The 26,665-nt window shown below is 38.2% G+C and overlaps 1 protein-coding gene across 3 annotated transcripts; it reads right to left on the bottom strand.

The window, feature by feature from the left end:
• Positions 1–169: 169 nt before the first annotated feature.
• Positions 170–25,327, bottom strand: LOC111229881 (AMP deaminase 3-like). 3 transcript variants are annotated; one of them, XM_022756381.1, is made up of 16 exons: positions 25,091–25,327; positions 20,448–20,521; positions 15,794–16,016; positions 15,455–15,632; positions 14,794–14,959; positions 12,655–12,874; positions 12,357–12,486; positions 11,262–11,456; positions 10,733–10,864; positions 9,372–9,535; positions 8,798–8,924; positions 8,428–8,591; positions 7,570–7,690; positions 6,698–6,871; positions 6,346–6,456; positions 170–5,241 (listed from the first exon to the last, which is right to left on the bottom strand). In XM_022756381.1, exons 2-16 carry the CDS (start codon positions 20,503–20,505, stop codon positions 5,065–5,067), a joined length of 2,340 nt encoding a protein of 779 aa, XP_022612102.1. In that variant the 5' UTR covers positions 20,506–20,521; positions 25,091–25,327; the 3' UTR covers positions 170–5,064. The 3 variants fall into 3 exon arrangements, with proteins under 3 accessions (XP_022612102.1, XP_022612103.1, XP_022612104.1); XM_022756382.1 differs by lacking the exon at positions 25,091–25,327 and adding an exon at positions 24,206–24,268; XM_022756383.1 differs by lacking the exons at positions 20,448–20,521; positions 25,091–25,327 and adding an exon at positions 19,082–19,368.
• Between the last annotated feature and the right edge of the window lie 1,338 nt (positions 25,328–26,665).

Raw genomic sequence — 26,665 nt, 5'->3', positions numbered from 1 at the left:
AGCTCCGATCGACTACAGACCTGATGTAGTGACTGATAGTCTTTCAGGTGAACAGGACTAATTAGTTTTATATGATTTAATGACTTGACTTGCTCTGGTGTCTTCTTTGCTATCTGAAATAACCACTATTTGTCATGTATGCTGTTCTCAATCTTCTTAATTTTTTTTAAATATTTTTTTTCCATTCTATAATTGTATTAAGATTATTTTTGATCTGATTGCTGTAGAAGTACTGTAGTTCACAAGCCCAAAACAGCCATTCTTATCTCTGCTTTGTCATGCTGTTAATTCAAGATAATAGATTTAATGAGATAGGCAGCTTTTCAGTCACAACTGACATTTTGTAGGATCGCAGTTATGTAGAATTGAAAGCCACAAAAACAGTTTTGAGCTTTTCTGCCCTGGTTTCCAAATCAAATAAATCACAGAGAGTACTTTTAGTTAAGTGGACGTGGTTGTGATTTATGTGAACTGGATCCATGCTGAAGTATTTTATGTAATGTGAATATGTATTAATTTTCATTAGTGATAAATTTCTATTTTACTAAACTCTAATTCTTTATTTAAAGTTGTAGAGATATAAATTGCTCATTCAATTTTATTTTGTGTGATATTGTGTGAGTAAATCAACTTTGCATTTGGTCACGTTTAGATATTTTAAAATGTTTTTCCTAGTATCAAACAATAACTCCATTCAATTATTCAACAGTAAAGTAACATACATCTTTTAATTTCACACAGTAGCTATTTACTATATACCTTTTTGATTTCTGTTCCGTTAATAGACCATAAAAGAAATTTTATTGGACTGAAAGTAATTTTTGGTTGTCGATGCTGACAAATTGCACTTTGAAACTTCACTGTAGCTTTCTTGGTGTTTTTGCACAACTACAGAGGATTTTATCTCTGTGGTGGAAAATATTATCTGACACTGTAATCCAACAGCAGTTGAGACTTATCTGCACTAAAAAATGTGCAGCACTAGGCTTTTTTTCACCAAATTAAGCAAGAGTTTGATCACAGGCAGTCTGATCTGGTGGCCACATGACTGCATAGTCCATTGAGACGTTATTAAACATTTGATATGAGAAATGTTCATGATAGATTACTATAAAACATCTGATCCTGCATACACACATGTATGTTAATGTTTTTGAAAATGCCCTAAGCACACAAATTGCTGTGTAATGTAACATTTCAACCTTAAGGTGGTAGCATTATCCTAAATTGGACATGAGGCTTAGCATTATTGAAGACATTTCATTTGCAAAGTTGAATGAATGGAGGTGTATTAAAACTGAATTTACTCAGTTTATTATACTGTATTTATCCTTAATAAAAAGATACTCACTTTTTGCACTTTAAAAGACTTTGTGTTCTGATGGACTTAAAGGTTGACACCACTCTGATATCTTCACTGTCTTTTAAATTTATTTAAAAACAAGTTGTATAATTGACCATCTAAAAGGTTTATCTTATTTAAACATGCAACTGAAATCTTATGCAATAAAAACCTACATGCTGTCATGTACCAATGATGAAACATTAAAAATATGTGCTATATAGTTTTTTATTATCATTTTTATGTCTTTATTTCATACATTATTTCAGCACAGTACTGTGTAATTTCTCTTTATAGAACAGTAGGGCAATATGGAATAAAATCCGGGGCAAGTATTTCATTTATGATTTTGACATTTGATTTTAGGATCTGCAGTCTTGTTGGATTCATTGTATATCTCAAATCAGATAATATTTATTGACACTTCGAGGTAACTCCAGATAAATGCAGTCAACAGAGAGGTGTAGCACTTTAATGAGTAGGATGATAATTGAAGAGAGGAAAGTATTTATTACAAATTACATGGACCAATTGTGTATTTTTTTTGTTGCAGAAGGGGCTGTTGTGATACAGCTTCTGGACATCATGGGGCTGAGTGGCGCTGCGGTCTGCTGACGAAGAAGAATGTGCGCCATTTTGAATTTATATGACTGGGATTTACTCTGCTGTCTCTTTTGGCAACTTTACACAAACCTGACTGGACTTATTACACCTGGTGGAAGAGTCCCCCTCCGCATTGTTCAGTTCACATTTTAACTATTTTACTTTTATGAAGTTTAGGAGCACCGACTATGTGAAAGGACCGAGATATGATTAAGTCAAGCTAACGGCTAGGGTCTGTGAAGCACCTGCGGCTCATTGACTTCATCACGGTGGGATTAGGGTGTGTTGTCAGGGTCATTAAGTTATGAACTGTTAGCAAAGTGAGCTGACTGCAGGTCATTTCAATTGTGTTTAGGCCGCAAATAGTGTACAAAAATTTAACTGAAGCAAATAACTGAAACATGGTTCACCTGTAAAACCGTTGACCAACAGAGTTTTGTTCCAACTGACAAATTTTCATTCGTTATCTCATATTGTTCATTTCGTTTTTTATCTAAAGGAACTGTAAGATGTGTCATCCGGTTTCAACCAGTCCAGAGCTAGACGACAGTAAGGCGCACACCATTGGAAAGCTGTCCCCCTAAAGTCTGGACATTTCTGGTAAGTAAATTGTGTTTACAAAAAGAATTTATTTTTTTATTATTATTCTTAAAATATCCCCCCAACGTTAGCCATTAATTGCGTTAACGTTGGCTAGCTCAAAACCCAAACCTTACATATATCAATGTACAACAGGTGTCAGGTTGGCTAGGTTATCTAAATTATATGGAAGGTTAATTAACCCTACATGGACATTAGGTCAAATACTAATTGGAAATGAGTTTTTATTGACTTTAATACTAGTTAAAAGTTAGTATTTTTGTTTACAGCTGTTACTAGTTACTACAGGGTGCTGCTGAAGTTAGCTTCTGATTTGACAGTTCAGGGGAAATATAAGGAAAACTCATTTCACATTATTGAGCGACAGGTTCCCTGTGTTTTTGCACCTCTTACTGTTGTGAAAATGTGTTAGGCATTGTATTTAAAGCCTTAATGTTGTTTGAAACCCACTTTCAAATTTGTGAAAAACTTGATTTTATTGATTAAATCAAGTAAGGGAGAGTTCACTGCTTTTTTTCCACTTTGGACCTGGTCTTGATTTAATAAAAACACTGTACTTAAACAGATCTGACAAGGTTAAATGTAGTGTTTTTTTTATCTAGAGGGTGAACTGTTCGCTCAATAATGCAAAATGAGTTTCCATTAAGTTTCCCCTGACCTGCCAAATCAAAAGGTAACTTAAGCGTCCCTTGGTAACTTCACACTTTAAATTAGGGTTTCTGTATATTTTTGATGTCACACAGAATGTAATTTAATACCTGTTTGATGGTAATACTGCCCAATATTTATTCCATGTTTTAGTCGATATCTGGCTTATGTCAAAAAAATATAGTTAATTAATCCTTAAACATGACTCGACCTGGATAATCAGCAGGAAATGAATGGATGTTGTGATTAACCATTAAAAAATATCAAATTTAATCAAATTTATTTAAATTAATCTATGTCAGCTGTATGGTACAATAGTGCTAGGGATTTTCTACCCAGGTTTTGCTAAAATCACTAACAAATATTTTTTGTAATTAACAGGCTTGAAATTTTTTTAAGGCCTTTTGTAAATTATGTTAAGACTTGTTGATACCCCCTGAGGCTGTTTTTTCTTTTTAAAACCTGCTGATACCCTGGTAATAGCTTTTGTAGTTTCCCCTGCTTTTGTGTGCTGACCATCATCTTTCTCTCTCAATGTGAAAAGCTCAAACACTAACCTCACTACCTTTTCCAGTTTTTACAGAGCGCCAAGAAGGCTGCAGTTAAACAATGAAATGACAAGATCCTTCACTGCAAGTGTCCTCTTCCTTACGGCCAGCAGACACCAGTTTACCACTCACTAATGTTAAGGTAGGCAGCTGCTAGTGTGAGAACATGTTACTTTATTTTACTTTAGTCTGAAAATGAGCAGAACTTGTCAATAACTAATTTTATATAAAATGCATGGCAGGATTAACCTACCAGGTGGCTCCGGGCAAATATTTGTTGTTTGGCTCCAAATGACCTCCACTGTACATGGTATTTTCAGTGTTTCCCCAAACATCCCAAAAACCAACTAGTAGTCTAGAGATTTAATATTTGAGTTGTTGATTGACAGAAAATTAATTGGCAACAATTTTGATAACAGGTTAATCATTTTAAATTGATTTATTAAGCTAAAACATCTCTGGTAACATATTGTTGAATTTGAATATTTGTTAGTTTCTCAGCTTTCTATGATAGTAAACTCAACATCTTTGTGATTTTGACTGTCAGACTGAACAATCAGACAGACAAAAGGAAAAGAAAAACTTAAGGATTCAGGGAGTAATGATAGCATTTTCTTCGATTTTATACACTGAACAATTAATTGATCATGAAAAATCAAAGCAAGCAGTAAACTAAAACAGTAAAGGTATTTAAGATAGGTTTTGACACAGCCCCTCTAGAAAAGCAGGACCACAAGATGGAGGATTGAGAGCTCATCATAGCTGATATTATACTTTAATTTTGTTTCATCAAATTATGTAGACCCAAACAATATGTAGTAAACCTGGGGCTTTGGAGCCCAAAATATCCAGTTAAAAACATTCTGGACTGTTCTGCAATCTTTAATTTCCATATCAAAAACTATGAGAAATGACAAACATAAAAAAGAAATTCTTTCTAATTAGTCTAACAGGGCTTTGTGATACTGATTTCACCTCTATGCTTTCAGCCAAATAGCTCCGTTACACTTGCACCAGTCTCTGAATAGTTGCCTGACCTCTTAGTCACATCTATCAAAATCATGCATTTGAAAAAATAAAATAAGGCACTCGGTGAAGTTCATAGATACAGCTTTGAATACAGTCTTAAAATCAAGTTTTCATCATGCTAAATTAAGTAGGCCATTTCAAATGCCTGCACCAAGGTCAACATAAACCAGTAAGAACCCCTTTTTTTCAAATAAGGGGCAGGAAGATTTATAAGAAAATGTATATGCTCTGTAGCCTATGCCCCTTTTTGTCCCTGAGGACGTATCCAGGCACAGTTTGTGCTGGCGTAGGCAATCACTCAGGTGGGCTAGTGCCGACCTCAGTCCTCACTGCATCCACTAGAAAACTCAGCTCATTGCACAGTGTCTCGTGGCGGTAGGCCATGCGGATTTGTGCCACGTTTGTCCGCCGAATGTCATTGCCGTCTGGTCCGTCCTGTAGGTAGTTGGAACCAATGAAGTGTTTCTTCTCCTGTGGGTGAGAAGGTTAAAAAAATTGGTTTACAGAATGTAGCAGGCTCTTTTTGTATAGAGCAGGATGTGGCTCAGTGACTGCAACATGGGACATGGCTGATAACAATTGTTTGGTTGAATTGTTGACCTTTCTCTTAGTGGAAAGGCTGTCCACATACTTGGTCAGCTTACAGGATGACTGAATGATTTTTCTCTATATAAGGACACATACAGTAGTAGTATGAGCTCTGGCACAAGCTTTAAATTGGACCATAAAGTGTTACGCAGCAAAAGACATTCCAGGGAATGGAGATGGGATTTTATGGACCTTTTGTTAACCAAGGCTGGGATTGCACAAAAGAGGATTTGCATGTCCTTATAATGCCGGTGGGGATAACGTAATGTTTTCTGACCAGTAATTTACTCATTAAAGAAAGGGTTTTGTACAGCCTGTAGGTTTTTATTTTTGCAGTGATGTTAAGTAAAGCCTAACCAATAAATCTGAATAATCCAATATACTGGCCAATATTAGCATATCCCTTATACATATATCAGTATTGACGAGAAGAAACTATAGTTAATACCAATCATATATTTGAGGCCGTTTAGAAACAGTGTCATTACTGTATAGATTTTTCACCAGAGAGCACTGACAAGTTTATTTTTCAACTGAACAATGTCTGTGTCACTGACGGTGTCAACTCTTAAGAAAAATATTTTATATTTATGTATGTTATGTGTTCATGTTAGAAAAATTAAATCAGCTGAAATCAGATGATACACCATTATCAGTTTTTCTTAAATTCTGTTGGCGTATAGGCATGAACCACTCACTCACTTACTCAAAAAAAGTCAAATTCTTCAACGTGTCAACATGAGATTTGAATTGTGAACTATTAGTCAACCCCCTGATTTGAATGTTATGTTGTCAGATGAAACATTGGATTTTTTTTTTTTTTTGGCAGTGTGCAAAAGTTTTTTACAAATCTGATCTTTTCAAGCTGTGAGGGAAGTGTGATAGGAAAACACATGGGTAGGATTGTCTTTCCTCATACTTCCGAAGTCTTCTTGTTGTCCTAAAACCCAGTTATGCAACTGATGGAGCAAAAAATTTGCACTGTACCTGGTGTGAGAGTCCGCTCTGCAGCACACTGTTCCTGGCTATCTCACACAAATCACAGGTGCTCAGCTTCCACAACTGGCCTGCGATGGCATACTCCTCCATCAAAGCCTCCTGAAAAAGGATTCAAAGGGACATTTGTGATAAGGTGCTACCAAGAAATTTTAGCGCTAATTTTAGGATCAGGTATCAAATGTGTTTCACTGTAAGGATGGATATTTTTAGCTAATGTGCATTGGTGTAATTGGGGTTTTTATGTAATGTCTTCAAATTCTTATATCTCCCATAATTGGTGATTCTGGGTGTGTTGAAAATGTATAATCATATGATTTGTTCTAGTTCCTGTGTTTCGGACCTTGGTGTAGTGGAACTGCATGGGGTCATCAGTAGACAGCGACACACACAGGCCTTTTTGTAGAAACTCTCGCAGAGGGTTCTTGGAGTACTGCAGGAACAGGCTGTTGTTGCTCAGTGGGGACATGGCAATTGGGACCTGGGCCAGGTAGTACAGGTACTGCAGCACTGGACTCTGGGGAGTGAAGGAGTTAACACCATAGTAATATGAGTAATGCTATATATTAATTTAAGTGGTTACTGAAGAAAATTACCTACCTGAGATGAATTTTTCACTGATACATTAGAAGTGTGTCATTGAGTACTATACACTGGTTAATGTAAGAATGCTTCAACCTATGCCCAGTTCATAAAACCTCTTACAATTGCTGGTGCACTGCAAGTGATAGATTTTAGGGTTTCTGTCAGCAGCAACAAAAAATAGTTTTGACTAAACTATCTGCAGAACTGTGTAGCAGATACAATCAGAGGTACCCACCATGGCTGAACATAGAAAAAAGCCAGCTACAGAAATTCAGATCAAGAGATAAAGGAAAGTCATGAGGTAGACAAGTTTAAATTGTTTATAGATTAAAGCGCCTGCGTGAAGATGAAGGCTTCAACCTGAAATTCTTGTTCTTTGTAGAGGTAGGTTTTAGTGTTGTTTGTGCTTTTTGTCATCTGTATCTTTGACCCTCAACTGCATTTGTGGTGAGATGCCGAAGCATTACTTGCTTGTCAGGTTAAGTGTCATTTAAAAACAAAACAAGTAAAATCTGGGAGGGTGAGCGCAACAGAATCAGTAATCTTGTGTTCTGTATTGGCATCTTAAGATATCAATATGTATCGATTTGTGTATCAAAGCCTAGTAATGAATTGAATTGAGGTCTGCACCTTCTTGAGGTTGAGTCCATGGGAGATGTTGTCAGCTGTGAGGAAGGCAGAGACCAGGTGGGTGATGGAGCCAGCCTCACCACAGTGGGGACGAAACTGGAAGGTGTTCAGTCCTCGCTCCCTGGGGAGGGACAAATATGTAGCATTTCACTGTGTAAATCATGCATTTTTAGTGGTGCTTCCACCTCTAAGAAAACATTTGTTCAACACAAATCATGAATTTGTATTTGTACAAATATTATTTGTATCCCTATCTGGTGGATCAGATTTAGTTTTTTTTCTCCGTTAGATAAATGTTATCTTGCACATTTATTTCACCAACTCCGTCAAATATCCATCTATGTATGTTATATTTTTGCTATTCTGACAGAAGACGAGAGATCTGTCTCTCTCTCCCTGCCTGCCTGCTGTTTGTGTGAGGGCAGGGGGGCGGGGCTGTTGTTCCAGTGACACACACGAGACAGTGCAGTGCAACTGCACAACTCAAGCTCGTAGCTTACCTTTAGATAGATAACCATGGCGGAGAGAACCAAATGGTCCAAAGTGTGGCTCTACTTTACCAGAGTTGATGCAGACACAGCCCGTTGTCACAAGTGTGATAAACGTTTTGTTTAAGTTTTTTTTTCTTCCTCAAAAAGCATCGATAAGAGTACCATTAAAATACCGAATCAAAAAGCAGTATCGGTAAGAGTAGATGTACCGATTAAAATCTTAATGTTACCCATCCCTACCCACACGTGTGCCCAGAAAACGTATAACTTGTACCCGTGGTGTTAAATGGATTGGCATTCAGTGTCATATAAAACCACCCTGGACTCTTTTGCGTGGGTGTTGCATGCGCAGACAAGCAGGACTTACTTGCGCAGGTTGTTTAGCACCATGATGTTGGCATACATGTAGAACAGGTAGTAGGTATAGGGAGGGTTGTCGTCTGTGATCCACGCCTCAGGCTTTGGGCTTTTGTAAGAGAACATGTGGTCACTGTGTTTGGACTCGTCATCCACGCTGTCAAACCCTGTCACCTGCAGAACAACAAAGAATATCAGCACATTTGCAAAACAAATGTTACACAGCTATGCATGTTTCTTCATCATTGCATCAAGATGTAGTTTAACTTCGTCTTTTACTGTTCTTCTGCTTTGTCTCTTCCCAAAGAACTGAAATGTTTTGCAATTTAAAAGTTTTCACTTTTAATTTCACAAATTCCACCCATCATAATGGTACTTACGTATTTTAAGAATACATGTACTGCTTTGTGCTTCTGCGGATTGACTGTCGCCTCAAAGAGGGGGAGGAAAATGTTCTCCAGCATCTTGGCAAAGTGTGGTACTAATTTCTTTGACCTGAAAATGTCACTGCAAGACAAGGAATCAAATCAACTCATCTTCCCATACAAACAACAGTTTAGTATTTGTTTGCTTATTGAGAACAGCTTAGTGAGTAATGTTATTTGAGTGCGAGTTAAATTAAACCCCAGCTTTCTGAGTTTACAAGAGCCAAAGTTTTGGCAACACTGACATTAGCATTTCTACTCAAGATTTCGTAACTGGTAACTATGACTACCAAAAATTGAAAAATTAGTCACTTAAAATTTCATCACTGTTTAAAAGGGGAAACAATATGCCACTTCACTGATATATTTCTATAAATGAGTTGGTAATATGTTCCTTTTTTCAAATTTCTTAATTACAACAGCCCTCCCACTTTTAAACAGACCCAGTCCCCTTTGGACTGAGTTTGTCTTATTGTAAGGAATGTGTCTGCTGTCTTGTAGTTGGCAACTGCTTTCACTGAGCACTTACTAGATCCTGGGAACTTGGATCATCCATCTCATGTTTGGTGAGTGGACCTTGTGCTGGATGAACCAAGTTGCTAAGCTCTCCCACTCACTGGGAGAGCGGCCATAAATGGACAGACGGGGCTCAGCATGCTGGTATTTACTGTCCTCCAGCTCCTTAGCTACTTCCTGAAACACATACCAAACAGGAAGTTTGTGACGTTTCCTGATAAAGCAGAAGTGAACGTTAGTAATGACAAAGCAAGTCACAAAGCAAATCACAAAGCTAGTGTACTGTATACTCCAAAGAAACATCATAGACATGAAAGGAGGAGGAAGACAGATGCTACTTTAGATTGTACTTGTAAATACATAAGAGGTAAAAAGCTAAAGTTGAAGGCCCTGTACACTGTTGCCATCTTGAGATCTGTTATTGCAGTTTTTTTTTTGTTTTTTTTGACGCACCACTGTGACATGGAAAAATATTTTCTGTGAGAAAAGCCTGTCAGACATCTTTTGCAGCACAATAGCGCAGTGCCACACCTGTACAGTGTACAGCACGCACTCTCGAGTTCCTCTCGAAAGAAGACAAGTGTGTGGCCACATTTTGGATTTATTAACTTAATAGTAATCTTTTCAAGACAGTAGTGAAGTATGTTGCTAAAACTTCAATTCCCATTGCTGAGAGACTAACTCCAGCACTAGCAAACAAGCTGGCCAGCCAACACACACCACTTCACGAGACTTTCAGTGAACTCTGGTTGGGTGAAGAAATAGTCATACATAGAAATAATATACAGAGTTGTGGATAAGGATGGATTTCAGGGAGTTCTCCACTGCTGGAGACATAATGTCAGTGGCAGCACAACAGAGCGCTTCACTCTTTTTATTTCTTTGGCCCCACACATAGACCACTGTTTTAGTTAGTGATGTTGGGCACTGAATTACTTAAAGTTCGTTATTCTCAAGCAGGCAGAAGACTGTAACATGCTTCTAAATTGATGCATTTAAATTAAAAAAAATTATAAAGCTGTGAACCTCCATGAACTTTTCTCCTCTTTTTTCTTGTGTCTGTTCTGAGTTTAATCAATACCAGTGAGCTTAACTGCCAGTTATGTTTCATTTAGCATTTTAGTAGGTCTAAGGACATGAGTGAATGGTTTGGCATACAGTGAAGACCTAGTGCCCCCTTTTCTGTTTATTGAATTATAAATGGTTTTGTATTGACAGTCAATCCTGAATCAAACTGTGATCATTGTACTGGTTTATGGAATTTGTTGAGGTCATGTAATTCTATCTTTGCTCTATCCAATTTCAACCTGAGCAGAAAATCAAATTTAAATATTGATGTGCAGAGCCTTCAAGTGATATTAACCCATACTACACCTTGATGAGACGTGCAAAGTATTCTCCTTCGATGTAGTTGTCTGATTTCAAGTAAATCTCTCGCAGTTCGCTGGCTCCCACAGGGTTGTATTTGGAGTTGAACTTGTCAAACCGGTGAAATGTTTGTCTTCCCTAGAAGAGTGATTCGTGAGAGAGGATGAATCTTACGTACAGATGATGACATTCTCGTTCCAGCAAAGTGATTGTTTGTTTTCATATTACACACTGAAAAGACCTTGCATGTAACATAGAAAATGATTGTGCAACACCATATGAAATGCATGAACATCCATAATTGCATCCTTGTGTCAATAAGCACAGGTTAGTGAAATATGCTGTACTTTGAAAACAACAAATTAATTGTTGGCGGCAGGCTCATAGTCATTATGTCTGATGAATTTGCTTCAAGGGACCTTGTCTTTTAAGTAAATTAATACAATCTAATCCTGATGAAGGCTCCAGTGTTATGGAAGGAATGACTGTGGAGATGTGTAATATTTTTAAAACGTTGGCTCAAATTTGTTCTTACAGCGTGCACATCCAGCGAGTCCACAGTGAGGTCGTAGGGGTCCATGTGGAGGTTGTTGAAGACTTCCTTGAGTGTGATCTTCTGACAGCCTCTCTCCAAAACCACACGATCTGCCTCTGTCTGGTACGTGGTCTTTATAAATTTCAGCAGATGCTTCTGGTTCATGCAAGCAGCAGCGTGTATATGTGTGTCCACCTGTGTTTGATATCAAACAAACAGATTTTATTGGACAAGTTACAGTAGGTCCATAAACTTAGTTTATTTAAACTGAAGTCACAAATTTGGTAATAACATCTGCTGTAGTGAAACAGCTCTTCAGCTTGAAGCTGTGTCATCCAGAAAGATTGGGATTGAAGTTTTAAAACAGAATTACTAGATACAGTTGAAACTGCTTATATGGATCAAAAAACTTGGGACAGAATTATTCCTTTACAAATGCTGTTTAAATAATTTGCTTATAGTAATTTAGTTCTGCTTACAGTGTTCATTTTGGGTCTTTTCATACATGACAGCATGTAGAAAAAAAAAACTGTTCCTTCTACTGCAAGCTGTCATATGCTCAGGCTTTCTTCTAACTTACTTGTACAAGGTGTTTGGACTGCCACAGTGTGTAACGACCGTCCCTGCCTGCTTTTTCAACATAAATTCACTGTGTGTATATGTAAGTGTGCTTTCTGTGTGCACTCGTGCGCCATGTGATATCTTTACCTCTGTGCCTCAGTGAGTTTGCCCTCCTGTTCCTGTTCTGCTCACGTTTTTGGTATTTAACAGTGCGTAATAATCGTTCCTGCTGTCTCTCAGAAGTAGATGAGTGCAGTGTAATGCTTTGACCCTGACTATTCAGACTAGGCTTGGAGCAGGAGAGGGCAACGGAGCAGTTTATATTTTTCTATCTTTAAATCATTAAATAGCAAAGCTGTCTGTTTCATTACTTTGTGTTCATGTAATGAATATACAAATTCAATCAGATGGTAATCTGAATGAGAACTAAAGAAAAGGGAAAATAATTTGGTTATCACTATAGTGATCATTTGAAGCAGTTTCCACTGTATTTGATATTTGTATACTGAGCTAGATGTTGAAATACCAACCAACCTTTCTGACATTGTAGAAGTCTCTGTGCGGGACGCATTTCAGCTCTTTCAGCTCTGCCATTTCATTCAGCATTTCATGAAGGTAGAATTTAGAGGCCAGGAAGTTCAACCGTCTGTGACAGTAAGTTTTCCTGTGAGGCAACACAACAGATGAACCTTTCAGGACCACCCTGCTGACTAGGCAATCTGTCCCCACAGATCAGGAATAGAAAACTATTGACAATATATTAGATAATATTGTGTAAAAAGTCCATTTGATCCAATGTAATGAAGAATATTCAAGGCACTTGAGTACTCACGTTGGGCCATCAGCAATCATAGCAAGGACATGGCTCAGGTCTATGGCGAAAGTCTCAAGGTCAGGATAAGGGAGGCTGTGGGGTTGCTCATGTTTCAGGGCCTCTTCATTGTTGTAAACATGAACTATGCCATCCTTCATCTGCAGCTCATAGTTCAGGTTCTCAGGAATACCCTCCATGGAGTATGGGTCTTCCCCTTCATGAGGGAAAGGCCAGATGTCTACAGATGATGGGAGTAAATAAATAAACTGGCATAACAGAGAAACCATAGCCATTTAAACTATAGAGAATGCCTTACAGTAGGTTACATGGACATAAACAATATCATAACATGAGAAATATTCATAGATTAATCATGATAAAAAATGATCATGGTTATAAATTGTGTGTCATAATATTTTACCGAACAATATTGTAGCCTGGTCATTCCTTACACTTAATGGTAAGTTTTTTGTATACTGTTTCATCTGACTTGTTTGAGGTCATAATATAACATACATAACATAACTTAGTATACTTTATCAATCAAATACAAGCTCTTTTTGTTTGTTACTGATTGTTGCAAGAAATTATTAACTACCTAAACTCAGTAATACACTAAATGTGTTGGACAGATTACTACTAAATATCAGTCATATACTGTATGTATTAATACTTTCAAGAGGACACATTTCCTTTCTCTATCCTTTGCTGTTGTTTGCTGGTTTGTATTCAGCAGAATCCTCTGGAAGCTTGTCACTATCTGTAGGCAGGAATAGAGTGAATGACCTTGGCTCACACGCTCTTCATGCTAACTCTGATACACATGAAGTGAGGTATTAAAAATAGTCGTGGAGAACTGTTGATAGACATTCAGCTCCATCATTACCATGCAATACACAACTAAAACAGAAACTGTGCCCAACCCTTGACAACAAATGGATGTTGCAGTAGTTATTTTATTTGTTATAGTCGAACACTTTTCTTCCCATCATCCTGTTATGGACACTATTACATTGACTGTAGTGTGGGAATTGGTAGGTATTTTAACAGTGTGTTTTGTTGTCAGTGCTTGTTTCTGCTCTCAGTCTGAATTGTTTTGTTAACCCTGGATGTGCCATCCACACATCCCCCAAACTTTCTGCATCCTCCGCCTTTTAGTTCCTTGAATAAATGTAATGTTGTTCAGCTGAGCTGGAGAAACAGCTACAGCTTGAAAGTACATATCCCCTGTTTGGACATGTATAAGTAAAGAGTATACAGACAACTGCAGTGTAATACGTGCTAGTGCTGACCGATTAATCTTATTTTCATTGTCATAGCAATATGAACATGTGCAATAAACATATCGCAAAAGACTGACTGAAACTAAATGAATTAGAAAAAATAATTTTATTTACACATGCCATGCACGCAGGGTTTTCAAGGTGCAGCGCCCAATTCAAATGAACCGGAAATACTACTGCGTTTTGGTGTCTGGCTGCAGCCTCTCTCTCTCTCTCTCGCTCACACGCACGCACGCACGCACGCACGCACGCACACACACACACACACACACACACACACACACACACGGGACAGCACAGAGGCAGCCCTAGAGACCAGTAAGGAGTGAACTTTTTACCTTAGCTGACAACAACTGCAGTCATAGCTCTGTGAGTGTCATCACAACCTTTGCGTGTAAAAAAGCAATTAGTGTCCTTCATCATACCACCTGTTCAACAACATTTAAACATGTAGAAAAGACACATTTTCAACATCTCCATCCACCACGGTTTGTTTTACACGAGCGCAGTGCGTTAACGTTAAGCTAATAGTGAACTGTTACAAACACGCTAAAAGGAAAACTCCCTGTGTGTAGGCTGCAGCTTCATTTGCCCACAAACTTTTGTAAACTTATAACTATAGCCTGAGACAGGAGCCCCTCCTCTCAGCAGTGTTACCTGCAGCAGAGGGAGGAGGACAGAGGAGATGAGATAATGACCTTTGTCTCTGTTCTTCATTCAGCTTCGCTCAGCAAAATTGTATATGCACGATATTTTTTTATCGCAGGTAATATTGTCATTGCAATATTGAACAGTGTCATCGCATATTTTCCTCATATCTTACAGCCCTAATATGTACTATGCAGGAGTATTAACCTGTAGAGTTTGCCCCTACCTGGCAAGATCTCATCCTCCTCCCGCCACTTTTCATTTTCAGCGTTGCGGAGGAATTGGGCAGTGGTCCTGGGGAAGCGATGGTAGGCCAGCCTGGAGTACTTCTCTCTGATTAACAGTGCTGTGAGGAGACTCTTGGCTGCCTGCTCATAATCCTCAACTGTGATCTGGAAATGTCATGGAAACATTTTCGTTGTCTTAAAAGGCTTTACAAGTCTTAAAACAATTACTTGGAAAAGAAAAATACAAAACTAAATCTGTTCTTAAATTCCCTTTTGTAATTGTAATTATACATGGTACACAGCTAGATGTGTGGTCTCTGTGGTGTTGCCTTATGTGAAAGGCAACACCTGGTCATATTGGAGGTCTTCAGTAGTTTGCATTTCAGCAACCACGCAGCTGGCAGTCTCAGCAGTATTGAATTGAGAGTAATTTCTGTCCTTTGCTTAGGTGAAAAATGTTTCTATTGAAAGTTTTATGATTTCGCTTTCTGGTGTGAAACGACCACTGATCCTCTCTCATTTTGTTGATTGTTTGTCATTTGTGTACATTTATTTTAATGATTGTACCCAATTTGATTGCTGAGATTGAGATACCAACTGTCACATGTTCATATTACATGTAGTTGTGCATCACTGTTCTGGAGTGTCAATCCTGTTTACCCCTGCACAGTAATCTCCGCTGATGGTAACTCTCTGGAAGTCTGGGAAGCTCTCTGGGAGATGAGGCTCAGGTGTGGTTGGGGAGAGCATTGGGGAAACCACAGACAGAGCCCAGTCACCACTGACGGGTATCTGTAAAGATACTGACTGCGAACGCTTCAACATGAAACTCTTCTTCCTAGTGACACACAACAAAGACAAGTGTTAATCTCTTTACAAACTAAAAAGTCACATCTTCCTAAGATCCACTGCAAACAATTCAAAGTACTGTCTGTTATTTTATTTGTGATGTGAAGAAAGAGATCTAATGATTTGATCAAATATATTTCCATTTCCTACTTCTTAGCAGACTCTTGAGACTGCTGCTCAGCCAGTTCCTTCTGCAGAGCTCTCTCCCTGTCCTCATGCAGACCGATGGGACAGTCCTCTGGCACACTGAACAGTGCCATGGCATCCTTGGTGTCTTCCTCCTTCAGTGCCGAGGCGTAAACCTTTTCTGCTATGAGACGTACTCTCTCGTCCACCTCACTCATTGAGATTCTTGGGAAAAGCCGTGGCATTTCTGTGAGAGTTGAGAAAGATGTGAGTTTTTTTTTTTTTTTTTTTGTCTTGCGAAGGAAGGCTTGGTTTTGTAAAGGTGTCTATAAAGAAATTGTATATTATAATCCATAAATTGCAATTATATCAATTATAAAGACTGGTTTTGGGCACAAAGCTTTATTTTGTGTGGGCCCACAGTGAAGATGGGTCATGCCAAATGACAGTAATTTTTTTCCTGGCAGTTAAAATGTCAATTCTCCTGTTGGTCCACATAGTTTAAAACAGTGACCAACCACTTATATGGATCAAAAAGCTTGTGACAGAATCATTCCTACAAATACTGTTTTAATAATTTGCTTATAGTAATCTAGCCTAAACCTAGCCTACTACAAACTGTCATATGGTTAGGTTCTTTTCTAACTTAATTGTACAAGTTTTGTGTACAGTGTGTAATGGCTGCTCCTAACCATCGCCAGTATATTAGTCAGGTGCTTGTGGTTTGTTGGTTCATGCTTTTTCTGCTCTATATTTTTTCTTTTTATAAATCTTTAGTATTATTACTGATGCCTTATCTACAAATAGGAGAAATATATCATTCACTCCTCTGCACATGTGTCAGTTTAGCTGCAGAGCACCTGCCTTACATCACACTCTTATATGTGACTAATTTTTTACGTATAAACTCATGTTTGTATAATTTCCACACAGTCAGAGAAAGTAAAAGTTGGCATCTTGGTCATAGCTCACTTAAAAAATCCTACTGCACTGCAGAATGTCTGCTGGGCGTGCTGCCCTCCGTTTCCATCACCTGCCTCTACTTCCATCACCGTTAGTTTGATGGTTCTGTCACTTTAACACAGGACTTGGTTTGTCAAGTTTACAGCCTGCCACTTTATTGCGCCTGCATTGCTTTGTGTACTGTGAGTCAGCTGGGAAAAAAATCAAGTCATCAACTTTTAAGGGGCAGAACTATTTGCACTGAATGTAGCTTATTTCCATTTGTAGTCCCTGTGTGGAGGGCACCAGTGACATACAGGTTAATGTTCCATTGTGATATTGTGGAATAATTGTGATTACTAGGTAATCAGTTCCTCACAGCAGTCATTAGCAGACTGAACAGACATGGTTTTATGTTATGATTGTGTACTAGTTAACAAGGACCACAGCTTCAATGTGATAACATGGTTATAGAATCTGAGAAACTTGCTAACATGATGAAATATGTCTGCACTTGAAGAAGAAATAACATTATCTTAAGGGTGGCAGTAAATACAAATAGCAGGAAGATAAACATGAGACCTACAAATATGAGTTTGAGGTCAGGGTGGTGGGGGTTAAGGGATGAGTCATCTGAACTCACATCAGTAAACAGGTCTTGAGTGGCTGACTTGGGTTTCAATCCTGGCTACGTTTTCTGCCAATGTGTCGGGCAAGTTACAGTAAACACAGTTAATCACTGTCCGTCCTGGGTGTACTAGGCAGTGTGACGTCTCGACCCCTTGGGGGGAAAAGAGGGTCACCCTCTGGGATCACACAGCACTAGGAATGGTATGCAACACGGAGAAAACTGAAAACATGACAAGATCTTACTTCCACAGTCTGTTTGTCTCTTGCTGCATGGCTGTGTTTAGTCTGTTTGATTTGAAACAAAGTGCAATCATAGTTGAGTCGATCTAGTTGTCTAGTATCATGAAAGTTAGGTGCTATGTAATGGATCAGTTTTTAATTTATCTGCATTAATGACGGACATATATTGTGAGGCATGGTTTTTAAAAGCTTGGTTGACAGTTTATGTTTTATTGGGTTTCAAGGCTTGGTTTTCTTTGTTGCTGCATTTTGACAAGGCAATATTTTAAGTTGGTAAAAATTGCTTTTCCCAACAACTTGATTTCTAAGTTAGCATTTTTGCAGAAACTGCACCAGATCAGCGTAAAGTACAAATATATGAACAGTTAATTGAGCTAAATTCCTGAGGAATCTGCAGATATGTATCCTGCTAGTTCACAGGAACTGATTTGTTTAGCTTTTACTCTAAATGGAAAGTGAATGTCTGAGTCTTTGTTGTTAGAACAAAGTTATTCGCGTACCATGAGTTTGGTTCTCAAGACCTTTTGGTGGAAACATAGTCATGTTTATTTGTATTGACCTGATTCTCTTACTCATACGCATGGCATGAACCCTATTTTTAAACTTGAGGCCCTGTGAATTCATACATTGATCAGACCAGATGAAAGACAGCAGAGTTGTTGTTTTTTTAAATAGCTTTGCCTGCTTGCTTAATCTCCTTGCTGTGAAAACTACTGTTGCCATCCAACATCCCATCAGTAATGGAGAAGTTTGGCTATTCTGACCACCATGTCATCACTGTTACTAATAATATTAAAGTTGCAGTCAGTACAGCCCAGTTCCAGCATCAGTCCCTGTGGAGGTATTCAAATCAACAAGCAGAAGACAGAATATGCAGTATCATCATGTCAGATAGCGAACTTTTCTGCTACAGACTCGCCATCCTTAGTGGTTTACATGCAACACTATCCATCTGAAGGCTTTGAGTGATCTTGGCGCCTTCACAGATGACACCATTAACATTTGCGCTCACATTGGTACAATATGCTGCCGGTTCTTTGGCTAGCACATTTCGGAAGCTGTCATTCCTGACGAGCCTCTCAGCACGTGTAAACTCTCTACTGGAACAGCTGAGCAGCCTCTAGGTTGACCTTGACCTACATGCCCCAGCTATAGAAACCTGACCAACATAAAGCAGTCTGGGAATGTTAGGAAGGTATTTTAACATATCTAATAAAATTTCAATTAATATGCTGATCTGCTTTTTGTAAGAATAGACCTTTTATGTAGCCTAATGTATCACAAATTGCTTCAGTAATTCATAATACTCACTTTTGATAATATTTCCACTCCTCTGTGTCAGCTGTCACTTTTGGCTGAAAGCTGGTATACTTCACAGAATCAGAAAGTGAACCATCAAATCTCTCCACCTTAGTGCCTCGACTGTTAATTGTCATCCCATTGAATCTCAATGTCATTATACAGTTTTATAACATAGAGGAAGCTCTATCTGTCTCTTACCTTCTGTAGTGATTTGGGCCATGATTGGCTCTCTCAGTCTCTGCCTGTTGAGTCAAGTATTTCAGCTTTCATGTGTCTGCTTCTGTTTCTTCTAGACTCTCTAGTTCTTAGCTTTGGCTCCACTATTTTCATATGTCTGCCATTCGATGTCGAGTCTTACAGGACACTTTAAAGTGTTGCTGAAACTTCTTGACGCTGTCAAGACTGTCCGCGTTTCTGGTGTCTATATCTGTCTTGTGTCTGCGATGTGTCTCTGCTGTGTTTTACTCTGCCTGCCTCAGTCAGGGTTTGCTCTGCTGTTTATGTGGTCTGGTGCCTGTATGTATAATGCAGCTGCTAGTTGTTGCTGTCTTGAGTGTCCCTCTCTATCTCTATTTTAGGGTGGTGAGAGCGTCATGGCAACAGGGGCTGCTAATCCAAGCTGGTATGTCACAACTGGCTGCTAACATGTGAGTGGCTATCTGTAAAATGGGGCAATAAGAAGAATATGAAATACTGTGGCATGGTACATTTGAAAAACTGGCTTTAATTGCTGTTTGTGCATTTCATATCTAAACAGTTTTAATGAGGCAGTTGTTTGGATGTACAGTTTTCAAGAATCCATTATTTACCAAAAGCAGTAGTTGTCAGATGAAAACAAATTTCACTCTCACTGAGAAAATGGAAAGCCATTTGAAGCTGCAGAGTTTGGCTATGTGAAATTTTGATAACACATCTCAAAACCGGTTTGGGCCTCTTTTATAGATGGTGCAAAATCATCTTTTCCCAAGGCTGTTGGTCCAGGCTTTTATCACAGTTCTGTCACTTTCTACTTTGATTCGCTGCCCTTATTTTGAGCACCACTGTCTGTAGTGTGTAGGGTGGATTAGTGTAGAAACTTTCACCTTGGTTTACCGTTTTATTGTTCTCATTTAGAAGCTGAAACCTGAGTGTGTAACTCTTACGTACAACTGGCTGCCTACCACAGTACATATCACTTTGATTTGCACTGGAACATTTTGCTTTTATGATTTTGATGAAAAAACTGTGCCTTTGTATAGTCGTTGTAGCTCTTCATGACATGTTGCCAACAGATGACACAAAAAATCCTTCTCAGTATTTAGCACTGTTACAAGCCAGTGGAACAAGAATGTTACACAGTTTAATCCTTGTCCAGTGCTATTCATAGCGCTGGATTTGTTTCTCTTTGATTTACCTATGCTGTCAACAGATATGAGAGGAACTGTGGCATAAATTCAAATTTTAATAAGTGGGAGTTGTGCTTGTATTACTTTATTGACATCATTGTTATTTTGTTGTTCTGTACAAATGTGAACATGTGCCTGTGTATACTATGTTCATCCAGAACTGGGGTGTAGTCACTCACCTTTCCCAAGGCATGGTGTAGACTGCTGCTTACAAAGGGGTGTGTCCCTTCTCCTCATTTTGATCTTTTTTCACCTAGGAGAAACAAAGCTTTAATTAGAACTGGACTTGCAACATCAGCACTTGTGCACAACACACACATACACATACCCACTCTGACCAGTGCAATTCCTATCTGGCTGACACCAGTGGAACAGACTAGAGATCAGCCTCAGAAAGTGGGTTAATGCTCAGCTTCTTATTTAGGTTAAGTTTGGCAGGTGGTGAGTTTCAGTTTCTAAAGATTCAGATTTAGGAAAAAAATGAAAATATAAAGCAGGAGCAGGATGCAGCCATGTGTTTAAAAAAATAAAATTTATTTCATGCAGGTGGAAAGTGCAAGTGAGATTTGTTTGGTGTTGCAGCAGTGTAAAGTTGCCAAAATGCTACAGCCACGACTCTGAGGCTTTACACAGCACTTGCCCATGCAACATGTGTTTTTGATGATAGACCTGCTGGAGGGTCAGTGGAGTTAAAGAGATTAAAGTGCAGTTCAGGTCTCCTCACGACAAGCACATGTGCATACACGCGAGCATTTACACACACACACACACACACACACACACACACACACACACACACACACACACACACACACACACACACACACACACACACACAAAATCTAAATCAGCAGCAGAAGTACATATTCTCTACTGCATCAATTACTCACACTGAGAGAAAAAGTGTCAATTTTACCCAGTCATCTTACCCAAGTCATTTATCCTTGTATTCAATTTCAATGTTTTCATTAATTGACATTTTTAGATAGAGAGAAATCTTTTTTGTTTTTTGTTTTTTTTAATGCAATATCTCAATTAATTCCAAGTGTTAATATCTCTAAAATGGACATAATACAGTTGAGAATAATAAAAATATAATTTCACTTGTATTAAGAAACAACAGAAATTATCTCGGCATTGGCCAAATCCTTTCACATTCATTCCCATTCATTTGGCACTGCAATCAGTGCACATCCTGTCCATTTAATAAAATGTAAATATTTGTAATCCTCTGTTAAAGACTAAAACATGAACATGAGCCTACTCCCACTGTCCTCCCTTACAGTCTCAAAGCTCATTCCAGATAAGATCCACAGGGCTCAGGACTTTCCCTTTGTGATGTTAGTAAGTGCTTGACTTTTTTATTTGATTCTTTTATTTTTTTACTTTTCTGGACATTGATGTTGCAAGGCTGCAGAATCCACAGTTACCTCCATTGTTTTAAGATGGTAATGTTAAACTGGAATATCAGAAGTTTGAAATTGTTAAAATAATTTAAAGAGCTAACCTGGAAAGAACAAGGTTACTGGTACATTGCAGAATAAAGGACCAGTGCTTTCTCCTAAGTCATGATTATACTGATTTGTTAGGGTACTATTTATAAAGTGAGTAATGAGCATGTACTTTGGTTGACCTACATATGTGATATATACAAGCCTTGCCACAGAAATGCATGTTGTTGCAAGTGTAATATCAATCCAACATCAAGACTGGACACAAGTACAAACTTCAATTTACTGCAATTGTGACTGAACAACAGCTGATGTCATTTGTCTGATTAAGTATACAACACTGATGAAAGTAAGACAAGTAGCACAGAGTAACCCATGCTTGCAGCTGGTTCTGAGAGTTTCACAGTAAGTGCTTTGCTGGTTTTGGAATTTCCTGTTTTCTTGTGTTACAGGCTAACATACACACAGCCAGACATTGCATCACTCATTACTCTTTTGCTTGTCTAAAGGCTCTGTACTGATAGTGTTCAGTGTCGGTGCACTGACAACATCAATGTGAACTGGTTTGTGTATATTTAGATATTTAAATTTTTGTATATGTAAAAATTTAAAAGCAACAGTAACAGCTGAGGTAGCATGAGAGTTTAGTGGGTTTAGTAGTCGGCTATAGCCTGTGCTTCAAAGTCCTCTGAAGAGATGAGGATGTCTTGGCCTTGAAATGAGTAATTTCTGACCACAAACATGAAATGTAAACATGAATGTACCTGAAGATACAGGCAACACAAGTAGTCTTGGATACTTAGACCAGTTCCAGTAATGATTTCTCCACCCAGTAGCCCCTTGTTACTCTTAAGTGAACTTTTCTTTAAAAGGCATGTCAAGGCTTGTTGCATTTTTGGGGGAATGTCTGCACACCAAGTTCTGACCTAATAATGGAATACACTGTTTTTGGGACATACACAACATAAAAAATATTATAATCTCAGTTGAACTGTTCAGTTGAGTGTATATCTGTCTGTTGTCATTATTTTCATTGAGAAAAGTGATATTGCAAGATGTTTCATTCGTTCCATTTGTTTTTGTTTTTTTGTTCAAGTTTGGCACACTAAGGATGGCTGTGTGCATTTTTAGAAAGTATGAAACAATATCTTCTGTTAGAATACACAATAGAATAAGTTTGAATAACAGATTTTTTAGATGAGTATATGCATTTTTGGTCAATTCAAGGTAGGGCAGGTACTTTAAATTGAGTTCATCTTTTTCCTTAATTTTTATTTTACCAAAACAAAATAGTTTGCCTAAACTTAACTGTTGCTGTTGGTGTTCCTATTGCTATTGCTATTGCTATTGCTATTGCTATTGCTATTGCTATTGCTATTGCGTAAACATGATCCAACAGTTTGTCATGACCAAGTTTTTTGTGTAATCCTAGTTTTTGTAAAGTAATTTTCACAAGAAATAAGAGACAAAACAGACACAGTGCCTATTTTAACTCGCAACTGCGTGTTTGGTACAGTTGTCACTGTGTGTTTTTGTGTTTGTGTGATGCCAAAATATGGTCCTGGAGACACTTATTGTAGTAGGAACTACCATAGAGGCAGTTTGGGTAGTCGGATACTACCTGCCTTAGGTAGGCAGTTTTTGACAGGTGTCTGTCAGTCGGTGGACAGATTTTGTCTACATCGTGAAACTTTACAGGTGTGTAGTTGAGATCAAAATGAAGGCTGACTTCCAAAATGGATGTTGTCCAACCCACGAGTACTGAGTACTAGTGTAATAATGTAGTATTAACTACTGAGTACTCCCTTTTAGCAGCAGCAGAAATTAGTAATTGGTTGTTTCACAAGTCAACCGAATGTTATACGACTTGCTAACTGAATAAGTGAAGTTTCTCAGCTGAAATTAAACTGGAATTGCAGTTGGACTCTGCTTAATACTTTTCCAGGCAGTGTGGTTTTATGTGTCCAACATTAGTCATTGACTGGTTGTTCATTGTGAAGAATTGGCTTAAACAAATACAATAGACTCAAGTTATCTGTCTTCCTCATTTAGTGTTTTAGTGTTGGCCCACCTAAGTGATCAGCAATGACTGATTTATTGAAGAAATACTCTAAGGTTGTTTTCAACCTTTTGACAGTTTCCTAGATTAATCATAGAATTCTACCTTCAGCTCATTTCCTATATTCAAATGTGCAGATGACTGTGAACTGTACTACTGCTTTGGTTTATTTGTAGGGGACAAGTACAGAAAGAGGCTGCAGTTGCAGAAGCAGTGTCCGATGTTCTGTATATACTGTATTAGCCAAAGCTTATTTCCAGCACTCTGCAGGGAGTGCCATGGCAAAACACTTTTATTTACATAAACCAGTAACGCCTCAAAGTGCTTTTACAGGACATAACAATAAGATTTACTGACCCAACCCATGCTTTCTTGGAAGACGAAGAAAGTACTGTATTGTATAATGCAAATAAAAACACAAACAAACCACTGTAAAGGCAATTTATGCAGGGGATTGCACCTCCACTGAGCCTGGCCAGGTATGCAGTCAGAACTGTGGGGGTTATTACAAAACATGAATACATATATATATTATACTTTAACATCAAGTAGAATACAAAAATTAATATAGTCTAGTACAAGTGAAGCACTCATAAATTACAAAGAATCACAGACCCTCTTGATTCCTTTCGAGTAAATACATAAGAAAATATGTGACCCCCGAGACAAACAAAAAGATGAATAGTTTTTCCCAGGGCTTCCAGGAAATACTGCTTTCTAATGAGCGTAATACAACAGCTTCGTGCCATCAACAAGTAAAAATGGGATGAAAGTTTAATCCTTTTCTTTAATGTAATTTTCACATAATTTATCTTTACAAGAAATGAGACAGACATGTTGCCAATTTTTGTTTGACATTTCCTACAGTTGATAGACACTCACATTCATACTTATGAGGAATGTGTAGTCTTTAGTATACTAATTTTAGTCTTTAAAACAAAACGTCATTGACTGTCAGTCATCTACAACTTAAAGTATTCAAATTCTTCTGTTCTGATACCTTTAGATACATGACAAAAAATACTACAGCAATGAAAGTCCTCTACTACTACTACTAGTACTACTACTACTACTACTACTACTACTACTACTACTCAGAAATAGTGTGCATTTTTACTGATCTATATTAACTTCCAGAAAAAAACACAACTGAAGGTATTTCTGTCAAATGATACCACCATGCAAAATGGGCAAGTGCAATGAAACCAGCAAAAGTGGTGAAAAAGATAAGGTGTGACCATAAATAGAAGCGTACAAGGAGATAAGAGTCAAATGCAGGCACAAAGCATCATTGTGACAGCAGTGTACTTACTGTTTGCAGGGTGGTGCACAATGTTAACCCTGTAGCTTCCCTTATTAGGTGTCACGGGACAGAAGACGAAGTCCTGTCAGAGCAGCCACTTCTAGTGTGCAGACAGTTTACCCTTTACTGCCAGTCTGAACAAGTGTAAAGAATGTGAAATTTAAATGCTTGAAGTTAGAGCGCTCAAAATGAGTTTCAGGAAGTGCTTTTCTTCAATGTATCCTAGTTCAGTAGAGGAAGTGATGAAGGAAGCTTCACATTTTCAAGAGCATAGAAACTATGCTAGTATTTGTAGGCCACACCCCTCTTTGTGTATGTGCAGTACATTATTCACGCAAAATGTCACTGTCACTTTTAGGGGATATGATCTAACAGAAAAAATGTCCTTAAAGAGGTGTGTCGGACATTATTCACAGATAAATGTTATATCTAGATTTCACTCTGACTGCAAGGGAGTCTGATGTAGAAAGACCCCAAACACTCAGTGACTCCTGGTGTAGTTTTGTAGGGAAGGATATTTATCACACTCTACAGTGTATCCAGTGATAAACAAATGGTTTATAATTATAATAAATGAATAACCTTGCCCATTACTTTCTAGTTTGGGGGGGGGGGGGGGTGGGGGGGGGGGGGGGGGGGGGGGGTTACTTGTACTTAGAATAGAACTTAAAATAGCTTTCCTTGAAATTTATTGTGGAAAAGTTCCTGTCAATGAATGCTGATAAACCTCAGTCATACAAATGTCTTTGGACTACCTACAGTATCCTGTACAAGCTGGAGCTTAGGTGGTTTCCCAGTGGTGGAGTCAGGCTTACAACGCCACCATCTGGACAGTGAAGGAAAATCCATTTCATCAGTGAAGTCCCTCTCATGCCCCCTGGAGAGCTGGTTTAGGATTTTGATTCCTTTTACTTAATCTTCAACTTTTACATAGTTCCAATAATCATTGAAAAAGGGTATTCAATATAAATTCAAATAAATACACATAGATACACATATTTAAAAAAAAACTATGAAAAAAACTATGTACAAAAGTGTTGGCAAAACCCCTGCTGAGCAGGATGTGTAAAAGATCACAGTATAGACTATCTGTTCTGTGCAGGAGTAATACTCCAAGGTGTTACTGTAATGTGGTTGTTGATGGTTGATGAGGCCAGAAGCAGAAGTAAAGGCAGGTGCTGGTCCATCGCTGGGAATGACTGGACAGGAATTCATTCAATACATGTGATAGAACAATTAGTTTAGATCATACAAGTTCTTTATATTCAAACATGTTAGGTCTGTTGTGTGTGTGTGTGTGTGTGTGTGTGTGTGTGTGTGTGTGTGTAATAAATAGTAAGGATAGATATGAATATGCTAAAATAAATACAGTATTAGGCAGTGGATCCTGAACCCGCTTGTTCTGGATCAAACAGTCTCTTTGTCTTACTTGTAAAAGAAAAGTTACTGACGCATCTAGCTGGACAACAGTCGCAGGAACAGGGTAAATTCGACTAAATCACTAAAGCGTCTGTCGACATCATCAATCATACATGTATGCCACTTGAAATGTCTTGTCATTTGCACTAATGATACTTTTCGCTA

The sequence above is a fragment of the Seriola dumerili genome, unplaced genomic scaffold (genome assembly GCF_002260705.1).
Source record: "Seriola dumerili isolate Sdu_G_001 unplaced genomic scaffold, Sdu_1.0 BDQW01000242.1, whole genome shotgun sequence".
Lineage (NCBI taxonomy): Eukaryota > Metazoa > Chordata > Actinopteri > Carangiformes > Carangidae > Seriola > Seriola dumerili.
Note: the sequence above shows the minus strand (reverse complement) of the source record. Positions and strands in the feature narration are given on the sequence as shown.

What these genes read in the sequence shown, in the direction of transcription:
- LOC111229881 (XM_022756381.1), bottom strand. Translation starts at nt 20,505, where the DNA reads ATGAGGAGAAGGGACACACCCCTTTGTAAGCAGCAGTCTACACCATGC. An exon ending in ATCCAAGTTCCCAGGATCTA is followed by an intron (nt 8,925 to 9,371) that starts GTAAGTGCTCAG and finishes CTTGTCTTGCAG; the next exon opens with TGACATTTTCAGGTCAAAGA. An exon ending in TGCAGTTCCACTACACCAAG is followed by an intron (nt 6,457 to 6,697) that starts GTCCGAAACACA and finishes ATCCTTTTTCAG; the next exon opens with GAGGCTTTGATGGAGGAGTA.